Source organism: Drosophila melanogaster, chromosome X, assembly GCF_000001215.4.
Source record: "Drosophila melanogaster chromosome X".
Classification (NCBI taxonomy): Eukaryota; Metazoa; Arthropoda; class Insecta; order Diptera; family Drosophilidae; genus Drosophila; species Drosophila melanogaster.
The window spans coordinates 8,396,874-8,407,288 of record NC_004354.4 but is presented as its reverse complement, the minus strand read 5'-3'; the positions used below and the strand labels follow the sequence as shown (position 1 = coordinate 8,407,288).

The following is a 10,415-nucleotide window of genomic DNA, read 5'->3' as shown; positions in this document are numbered from 1 at the left end:
GCACTTTCCAGCCCTGGAAAAATACCAAGACATCTACCATCTCTCTAAAAACGAAAACATCAAAGATTTACTACACCAAATTAAAATAAACTTATAAATCTTTGCAACCTTAAGTCCGTGGCAATTTCCATTTTGCATTTCCATATCCGGCTGGCCAAATAATTCCACGACATTTACGGATGTCGCGGTAACCTAAACACAAAAAAAATAAATAAATATAAATAAAATAAAATAAAATACATTAAAACGGATCATCAGCTGTCGTTAGAACCGAAACGGACTAAGGGCGGAGGAACTGGCACTGAACCTATGGGCCAGCATGTATCCGGTGGCGTTTGTCTTGCTGCTGCTGGTTGCACCTAATGCCGACGCGAATTTGGGACGCGATGACGAACGATTCCACGAGGAGCTAGTGGTTCGTCCATTGTCCGGCGACCATGTCAACACCTACTTTCAGTTCACCACGCGCTGGCACTACGGCGAAAAGGATAATCGTGAGTTTTTTCAGCGGCCGAAGTCCGCATCATTGCGATTGCAAAAATGGGGCGGGAATCTCACCCACCGGCATACGAAAATACAGGCCATTGCATGCCGAAAGGTGTTCCTACATATATGTATACATATGCGCCCCATTGAAGCATCATTAGAACTTCTGGTTAACCGATTAAATGCTTATATTGTGTCTACCATTTGCTCTTTCAGTTTACCACACCCAATTGACGCCTCGAGTAATTGCGGAGCTGTTGCAGCAGTTTGCGGTAAAGGAGCTGCACATTGGCCTAACCCAGGGACTGTGGCGCTACGAGACATGGGGCTATCCCATTGTGGAGGCCACCAGCGGTGCCGAGATGTGGGCGTGGTTCAGTGGCGCAAATTTGACCAACCGGGATGTGGATCGCCAGTGGAAGGAGTTGGCCAACGTTTTCTCGGGCGTGTTGTGCGCCTCGTTGAATTTCGTCGACAATACGAATAGCATTGCACCGAGGCACTTGATTCGTCCACAATTTATGCCAGCCAATGGCCAAAGATTCGTTCGCTATGCCACATTGCCGCGTGAGATCGTGTGCACGGAGAATCTGACGCCGTGGAAGAAACTACTGCCATGCGGTAGTGCCTCAGGCTTTGCCTCACTTCTCAACTCGGGACATGTACACAACACCAAATACCATTCGCTGGGCCTGAAGGTGCGCGTGCTCTGCGAGGATCACGATGAGGACAATTGCATTGTGGAGCTGACGCAGACGGCCAACTTGGTCTACGATCTCCGTCTGTTCGAATTGAGCAACAATGATTTCTCGCTGCGCCGCCTGTTCGGCATGGGACTGAATGGCTATTGTGAGCTGGCCGAGAGCTCCAAGATCTATGTGCAGCGCAACGAGCTGGGCGAGCGCTATCAGCTGGTTCCAGAACCCGTGCACGAAGTGAAGACCACTCGTGGTGGGCATAGTGTCGTCTATTCCGTCTACGATATGCACGAGCAGTTCAAAGAGGCCGGCGAACGGCTGTTTAATGTCGCCTGGCTGGCGCCGAAGAGCGCAAATCGTCGTCGCAATTTGGCGAAGCCATCACTGCCACCGGTGACGGTTCATCGTTATCTATTGGGACACGGCCAGGAGCGTGGCAGGATCGTTACGGAGGTGACGAACTCGCACTACGACGCCCTGCCCATAATGCTGCAGGAGGTGATACCGTGGTATGTGCACGCCTATTTGCACACCCTTTCCATACGTCGCAAGCCGCAGCGGGTCAACGAATACGGAGGCCAGCGATTGACCTTCAAGCTGCTCCACTATACGCCCGGCAAGCAGAGGGAACTGCCGTCCCATTTGGAAATTGGCTTCATGCTGCCCGGCCAGACATCGGCGCTGATAAGCATCGATGTGGATTATTTGCTGCTCAAATGGTTGGAGTATCCGCCGGATGCGAATCACGGCCATTACATCGGCTCGGCCATTGTGTCCAGCCAACTGCCGATGGGCAGAAACTATACCGCTCTGCCGCCGGAGGGGCATCTCTTTGAGCATTCGTTCAATGCCACACGTCCGAGTTATGTTCTCAGTTTGCACACGGAAGCGCTGATTGTCTCACTGCCCACGCCGGACTTTAGCATGCCGTACAATGTGATCTGTCTCGCATGCACAGTGGTTGCCCTGGCCTTTGGACCCATACACAGTGTGGCCACCAAGATGATCATTGTCGGTCGTCAGACATCGGCGCCGAAGAATTTTGTTAAGAAGATCTTCAATCAGCTTTTCCGGCGCGGCAAGGCCACCGATGAGACAGCTGCCGAGGGCGAAGGATTGCCAGCGGCAGGAGCAGCAGCAACTGGAGTTGCATCGGGGAGAGCAGCGATATCGCCAGGCAGTCCATCGGGCGACCAGCCGCTGCTGGAAGATCTCGACGAGGAGGAGGAGGAGGAGCAGGACTAGGAGGTGATACAAAAAAACAGCCATCGGGAGTCGTGATAAGCTCCCACTGATAGTATACCCTTACAATTCCAATAAAGTATATTCACAAGGATACCAAACTGGGTTGCAATTCTCGATTTTTAAGTTATTTCAATTTATTTCGGGGGTTTTCAAAAACAGTATTTTCAGTTATTTTGCTAAGAAAAATCAAAGAAATCGCCATGGGATTTCTATATATATTGTAGATGAAATATGTATAAACAATGTAAGAATGAGAATTGCAAAGTATACTTTTAGCTTTTTAGAAAGCTAACCAAATTTGTAACGAAATAAACAAAGTGAAAATGCACGTTTTGTTTTTATAACTTTTTCGATTTTGTTTTTATTTTGCATTTCGAAAATAGAAATTTCTAAATGCTATTTGATAAACATATATCAAAATGTCTCGATGTGAATGCTGAAATAATCGGTATATGGAATCAGATTATATCAGATCGGATTAGAGCAGCGCAGAAATAGCCAGACTCTTAATTAGAGCGAGAAAGATTCTATGTGCCTAGTGGAACTTTTGGAAATACGTAACGATTTCAGTTTCAATTTTTTTTTTTGTTTTTTACCTTGCTAGCGAGTTGCGTTAAATGTTGTCCAAATTTTTTAGCTCTTAGATTTAGATTTTAACTAATCTTACATAATTTTGCATATTTAATAAATAATTTAGATATCAATTTGAAACTCTCTAAAGTGCAAGCAAATAATTGTAATAATCGTTAACAGCACTTACATAAAGTATTTCATTTTAAATTTCAATTATAGTTAAAATTAATCTTGTTTTAGGATTATTGGCATTTATATGTATCTGCGTTGGCATAGAGAGTGTTCACTGTACACTGCTCGTCCTCCGTTTGCTCAAAATTTCCAATGCATTCGCCTTTTTGTTTAACTTTAAATTTAAGATTTATTCATGATTTGCGCTTGCTATTTATAGTTTTTAGTTTAACTTTAAATAGTAAATGTAAGCTTATCGTATAAATATATATTGGCTTTTACAAATTACAATCTTTCGCTGCAAAAAAAATAAACTTTTGGAAGAAATCGGGAAAATGGATACCGAGGATAATTAAATGTAAAATTGCTACACAAAAAAAAATGCACAAACATTAAAATAACAGACTAAAACAGACAGACAAAAAGACAAACGCAAAAATACAAAATACACATATATATAGTTAAAATATTTAGGTCATTAATTTAGGGTTTAAAACACGCACTATTATTCTGCTGCTCCATCGTCCTCTTCCCTACACTTAAGTATATTAATATATGTATATGTATAAATCGTTTAGAATAATCGTTTTCAAAGGGGAGCGGAACCTACTTAAAAGAGAGAATTAATAATATATAAATATATATATGTATAATAGGATGGATCGATTGCTATGGATTGATTGGATATTCCCAGAAATGGGCGGCGTAATCCATAAGCAATTACAAGCAAAAAAAACTGGGGTAATTCTTTGAAGACCCATCATGTATTTGATATAGCTATAGAATCCATATAGACTACACCAGCCCATTGCCCATGCAAGTGATTCGTCACTAAGCTCAAAACTTGAGCAATCCCGAGTAATCGATCCATCCATTTTGTTTTGCATTTTTTGGGCCTAGGACACGATTTCTTGTTCGCTTGCGCATCTTAATCAGCTTACTTAGTTCTAGATCGCTTCTTCACTACGTGTTTGCTTTCCATTCTTTTGTTCTAGTTCTACGCTTTCCGGTTCATTTTCTCGCCTGCTACTTGCTTCTGCTATTTATCACCGAATTTAAAAAAAAACTGCCTGCAACTTTCGTACAGTTCAGTTCGAAATTCGAGGAATTCGCTGCTTGAATGTGGGAATCCTGAATTTCCATCTCGTCTTCATTTCTCATTCGTCGTTCTTTTCGCCTACTTTAAGTCTTATGCTTACTCGTCCGTCTTCTATCCGTAATCCTACTACTTATAATCCATCTTCATCTACCGCGTCTTCCACACACTTAGCTCTAATCGTAGTCCTCTCCTCCGCCTTCATGCTCATGCTCCTCCATGCTGCTGTGCCGATACAATTCTTAATCATATGCCTAGTGTAACGCAATCTGCTTCGTCTGCTCCTTTGTTGTCGTCCAGTTATGCTATTACTCGCGCTGCATCACCTCCTTCTCCATCGATGATCGGCCTGTAGATCCCAATCTCCTCTCCACCTTCAACCAGCGAATCTCAGTCGAGAATTACTTGTTGTGGAGACAGCCAGGTGGCAGCGGCGGTAATAGGCTGTCCCTTCCTCATTGGGGCGGCTGTTGGCTATAATATCCGTATGCGCCGGTTGGTGGTGGACCCTGTGGTGCTCCTGGCGGCGGCATCTGTGCGCCGGCGGGCCTATAGCCCTGATAGCCCTGCGTCGGCGGATACTGTGCATAGCCACCGGCCTGAGGTGGCTGATGGTAAGCGTGGCCAGGATACGCGCTACCCGGCGGCGGTGGTCCATACGCCTGTGGTGGTGGCGGTCCACCGTATGGTCCTTGTGGTGCGCCCGGTGCCGGCTGGTATTGATTCGGTGGCATCGGCGGTGTGGCTCCATTCGGAGGCGGTTGCTGATTGCCCTGTCCCTGGGCATTTGGTGCTCCTCCGCCGCCGGCGGATCCGCCAGCCGATGGCGGTGTCTGTTGTTGTTGTTGCTGCTGCTGCTGCTGTTGTTGCTGTTGCTGATTGGGCGGCGGCGGAGCTCCTGGCTGCTGATTGTAATTGCCAGGCGTCGAGTAAGTGGGCTGGACTTGCGTGGGCAGCGGCGCAACGCCGGAAACCACTACACCCGGTGGCTGTTGCTGCTGCGGTTGTTGTTGCGGTGGTCCCGCATACTGCTGACCAGCTCCGCCAGGTCCGCTGGGCCCCGCTCCGCCACCAGCTCCGCCCTGCGGCGGCGGCGTCGATTGCTGTGCATTGGGTCCGTTTGGATTGTTGTTGCCACCGCCTGCTCCGCCGCCTCCCTGTGGCGGTGGCGTCTGACTGGGCGCCGTGGTGCTGTACGCTCCGCCCGGCGGTGGTGGTGGCGCTGCCCCGCTAGTCGGCGGTCCACCCGGATAGCTACTGCCCGGCGGTGCACCTGCTCCGCCACCAGCGGCCGCTTGCTGCTGCTGCTGCTGTTGATACGCCTGATAGGGACTCTGGGCGCTGCTCGTGGGTGGTGGTGGCGGCCAGTAGCCACTGGGCGGTGGTCCACCGCCAGCACCAGCCTGGCCATACTGTCCCGGATTCGGCGGATAGCCCGCATAGCCCATCGGAGGCGGTCCACCGGCGGAGTTCTGCGGCGGCGGCGGACCGTATTGACTTTGCGGCGGTCCAGGTGGCGGTTGCTGCTGGCCACCAGTCGGCGGCTGTCCGGGTGGCGGTGGTCCCGGCGGCGGTTGCTGTTGTCCCGGCACCGGTGGAACTTGCTGGCTACCGGGCGGCGGTGGATATGCACCCGGCGGTGGTCCTTGTCCGGCTCCGGCATTCGGCTGATAGCCATGCCCACTGGCTCCCGTCGCCGCACCGGCCGGACCATGATGGTAGCCACCTTGAGCGGCATTTGGTGGTCCCGGCGGCGGTGGCCCATAGCCCTGTGTTGGCGGTCCATAGGGATAGGCGCCCTGCGGCTGGTACTGCGTCTGCGGCTGTGGCGGATAGCCTGGATAGTGGCTGTGCTGCTGCTGTTGCTGTTGATAGCTGACGCGATACGGACTCTGTGGCGGCGGTACACCTGGTCCGCCGGCACCTGGCTGCGGTCCTGGTCCGCCGGGACCGGTCTGCTGCTGCTGTTGCTGTTGGTTGGGCGGCTGTTGACCGCCTGGTTGCGGCTGCTGTTGCTGTTGCTGGGGATTCTGCGGTCCGGAGAGGGGTCCGTTGTTAGGACGCTGTTGATCTGCAAGGCGAAAGATGTTTGGATGGAGATGAGTAAAATCACAGCCTACAACATACCACTGACTAAACGTTTTTTTTTTTTTTTTGGGGTTATACCCAAATTAAATTAAATTCTTAAACAATATGTTAGGATTTCGAATTATATTCAACAAATCAACAGTTTTTTAATATCACAGAAATTGGTCAAAACTAAAGGCATCGATATCGAATTCTTTTAAAATGAAGTCCAACCACATCCGATCATCGTCATCGTCTTGAGCGGCTACACTACACTTACTGGGCGCGGCATTCGGATTGATGACGGACTGAACCGGCCCCTGGCCCTGGCCAGGTACCTGCCCAGCTCCCGGCTGTCCTTGACCCTGGGCATTCCGATAGACGGGATGCTGCTGCTGCTGCTGTTGCTGCGGGCCCGCTTGGCTGACCTGCGGTCCCTGCTGTTGGCCGGCTGCTACGGCAGCTGCCGCTGCTGCTGCTGCCGCCGCTGCTGCTGCCTGCTGTTGTTGTTGTTGCTGCTGCTGCTGCTGCTGCTGCTGTTGTTGCTGCTGCTGCTGTTGCTGAGATTGCTGTTGAGCGCCCGGCGGCAGGCCAGGATGTGGCTGCGGCTGCTGTTGGGCGCCGTAGGGCGGCATCTGAACGGGCGGTCCCTGCGGATCGCCGCCATGCTGTTGCATGCCCATCTGCGGCGGACCCTGACCAGGTTGTCCCGGCACTGGACCCTGTCCCGGCTGCTGCTGCTGTTGCGGCGGACCACCCAGCATGCCGTGCGGTCCGGTTGGCGGCGTCTGCTGGCCACCCTGCTGCATCGCTTGCGTTTGGAGGATGTGCGGCGGCTGCGGGGGGATAGATGGTATACATTATTGGCGATCAGAAAGAGATGTTGAGCCAAGTCAAGTTCAATGAAATAGCAAATCTTATGATCGTGCACTTTGTTCTTTTTACCCACCGGCAGTATTTGTGAGATGTTCATGGCGGGATCGGCCAACTGGGCGAGGTAGACCAGATTGCGATGCAGCGCAACGTGATAGGACATGCACTCCTGCGCCTTGCCCATGCTCTGGAAGTCCTGAATCGTCTGGATGAGGCCGCAATTCTCGTCGAGCATCTTTTGGATTTGCGCCGAATTCACTTGCTGCGGCACACCACCACCTCCGCCGCCCTGCATATTGGCTCCGCCGCGTGGTGTTGACGTTGGTGTGACCATCATTCCGCCACCGGGCATACCACCGCCACCAATCACACCGCCGCCACCGCCGCCGCCAGAGATGATGCTGCCCGGTGATCCTGGGACGCCCATGGGCGGACGTTGCTGCTGCTGCTGCATGCCCATGGACAGGATGCCACCGCCGCCTGGTATGCCACCTCCTCCTCCGCCGGGACCTACTCCGGATCCAGGCGGTTGTTGATTGGGCGCGGAGTTAGGTGGAGGTTGCTGCAATTGTTGTTGCTGCTGCTGCTGTTGTTGTGGCGGGGGAGGCTGCTGCTGCTGCTGCTGCAGTTGCTGCTGCTGTTGCGGCTGCTGCTGCGGCGGTTGCGGCGAATAAACTGCAGACATTTTACTGGCTGCAGTCTTCTTCTTCCGCTTGGGGGTTTTCTCCTGTTTTTCCACAATTTTAGCGGTTATATTCGACCGTTGGGGAAAGGAAAGGAAAATTTTCGCAGTGTGCGGCTTTTTCTTCACATACACACTCGCACACACACACACACACAAACAACCGCGAGTGCTAGCACAAACACACACACAATTAAAGACACGCAAACACACGCACACGTACACGGGCCAAGAAGTGGCTATCTTTTTTCTCTTTTGCTTGTTTTTCGCTGCACGGAAAAACGCCGGCTATGCGGAAAATTCGTTGCTAATTCGGCTAGCAATTGTTCGCGTGCGACGACCCTCACAGGTTGGCAATGGAAAATGGCATATTTTTCATTAATTTTCCGACACTTTTTCGCAAATTGCATGGAACGCAACGACGCTTAAAACGATAACACAGGCGGCTCAGGCCGATTAATCGGTCGAATGCATGATCAAGCCGGGCTGTTAGTTAACAGCCGAGGAACAGACTGTGTTAGGGTTGATTTCGAATTCAAAGTGTGGTTTTATATGCTTCATTAAGCACATTTAAATATAAAGGTGGTCAAAAAAAATTAATTAAATGACTCGGCATGTAACCAAATCTCTTAACAAGTCTTTAAGCTATGTATAGTTAATTTGAAATGACAACATAATATGGCTTGCATGACGATTAGGACTGAACGTGCTAGGTCGCCTCAACATGGCGTTCGATTGTGTTGTAATCAGTGTTGTAACGCAGCGATTTGCAGCACTGGTTAAAATGGATACCGGTTTCTTGTTGTTGCTATTTTAAATGTAATTTTATTTTTAATTGAAAAGTGCAATATTACTTTCTAATTTGTTTACGATTGTCCTGCTTGACTTAATTTTACTTAGTAATTTACTTAAGCCATATATATATATATACATAAATATATTAGTGAATTTTTGAAAACGTGTTTATTTTAACGTCTTTTTTTTTAATTTTACAATTTGAATAAGACTCATGACTTAGCTATTAGTTAATGCACATTTACTTTTTAGCTACTCAACCCAGGTACTTTTTAACGTTAGCAGCACTGGCTAATGCGGTTGAACAGGGTGATTAATGCAATATCGATGTAAACAAAATCATTTGTTGATTTGCTTTTGGAATATGTTGTAATATTATATTAAAATGTAAGTGCATATGAACTAGAATCTATTGAAATATATATTTAAATGTCTGAATTAAAGGACAAAGTCGAGAATTTGCCGCACTTGCTTGGAAAGTCCGGAAGTCATGGTCAATTCATTTGATGTTCCACAAAATTTGGGATATAATATAATATTACCATATAATATATATCTTATCCCAGTGCATACAATATCCATTTTATAAAGGGGATTTCCTACCCGAAACCATTTGTCTGCCGCGCCTAAAGGATGCCAAAAGTGCCTTTAAGATAATTACAAAATGCAGAAGGAGTCACCAATTTCTCAAGGAATCTGAAATAAAAGGTTGGTCGGATGAAAGGAAACGTTTGATCCACACTTCCACTTAGCCGCTAGCAATGAGCAGCAATTCCAAGTCGAGATGGAGGAGTTTGAAACTAGTTTATCAATTTGAAAGTAGCAACGATTTCGGAACAGAAAGAGATGCAGAAGTCGACACCGGAGAAGGAGAGAATTCAAACCATGAGACTGAAGTGCATCAGCCAGAGCAAGAGTCCACCGAGGATGAGCGATTCCAATGCCACGTCAAGAATGAGTCCATCAACGAAGATCTCTCAGAGGAAGAAGATTACAGCGAACTGAGCACATTAAGACTGGAGGACATTGAAGAGAATGTCCTCGAAGGTACTCCTCGAATCGTTGAGATGCAGGATGACAGCAAAGTGCAACCAAACCACAAATACGTCAATGTAAAAATGTTTATTTTATATACATATAAATAAGGAAATTAAGGATGTTATCTATGAAGATGTATTTTGATTTGTAAAGATCTATTTGATAGTATTGTATGAGCTTGTGTTATGATACTAACAAGTGCTAGCAGAAAAGTGATTTAAAATATTTAAAGAATAAGTGTAACTGCTCATGTCTGCGATTATTACTGACTTCTTTCTGTGAAACAAACTCGTAATGATGTATATATTTAAGTGAACTAATGAAGTAGTTTGTTTTGAACTCGCATCGAAACGACTATTGTAGCTACTTAACTCTGCTTTTCGAGGAATAAAACTGAGTGAAACTGCTGCTGCAATTAAAGTTCTTTACCGCACAGCCAATTGTTTATTGCGATAATTAAAACGAATCCATGGGATATCCGCTGTCTTTGTCCGCTGCAAGCTGCCTAATGCGAATTTGAAGTAGGCCAACATACATACATACAACATATGTACATATGTACATACATACATATGTTGTAGTGTCTTGTCTGCACTAAATAAAATGCAACTTTTCGCCGGATTATGCGCATGTGAGTTGAACACGAAATGACTTTTTTCAGCCATTTTCGCTGTGGCAACTGTTTCTGCGT

The 10,415-nt window shown here is 47.8% G+C and overlaps 2 protein-coding genes and 1 pseudogene across 3 annotated transcripts; 2 read left to right on the top strand and 1 right to left on the bottom strand.

The window, feature by feature from the left end:
- Nucleotides 1-25: 25 nt before the first annotated feature.
- Nucleotides 26-2,754, top strand: PIG-T (Phosphatidylinositol glycan anchor biosynthesis class T). The gene is made up of 2 exons (NM_132247.4): nucleotides 26-494; nucleotides 703-2,754. Exons 1-2 carry the CDS (start codon nucleotides 320-322, stop codon nucleotides 2,427-2,429), a joined length of 1,902 nt encoding a protein of 633 aa, NP_572475.1. The 5' UTR covers nucleotides 26-319; the 3' UTR covers nucleotides 2,430-2,754.
- An 18-nt stretch (nucleotides 2,755-2,772) lies between these two features.
- Nucleotides 2,773-8,349, bottom strand: CG10555 (uncharacterized protein). 2 transcript variants are annotated; one of them, NM_001298087.1, is made up of 3 exons: nucleotides 7,286-8,349; nucleotides 6,617-7,172; nucleotides 2,773-6,340 (listed from the first exon to the last, which is right to left on the bottom strand). In NM_001298087.1, exons 1-3 carry the CDS (start codon nucleotides 7,892-7,894, stop codon nucleotides 4,725-4,727), a joined length of 2,781 nt encoding a protein of 926 aa, NP_001285016.1. In that variant the 5' UTR covers nucleotides 7,895-8,349; the 3' UTR covers nucleotides 2,773-4,724. The 2 variants fall into 2 exon arrangements, with proteins under 2 accessions (NP_001285016.1, NP_572474.2); NM_132246.3 differs by having other exon boundaries at nucleotides 3,347-6,340.
- Nucleotides 8,350-8,990: 641 nt separating this feature from the next.
- Nucleotides 8,991-10,132, top strand: CR15345 (annotated as a pseudogene).
- The last annotated feature ends 283 nt before the right edge of the window (nucleotides 10,133-10,415 follow it).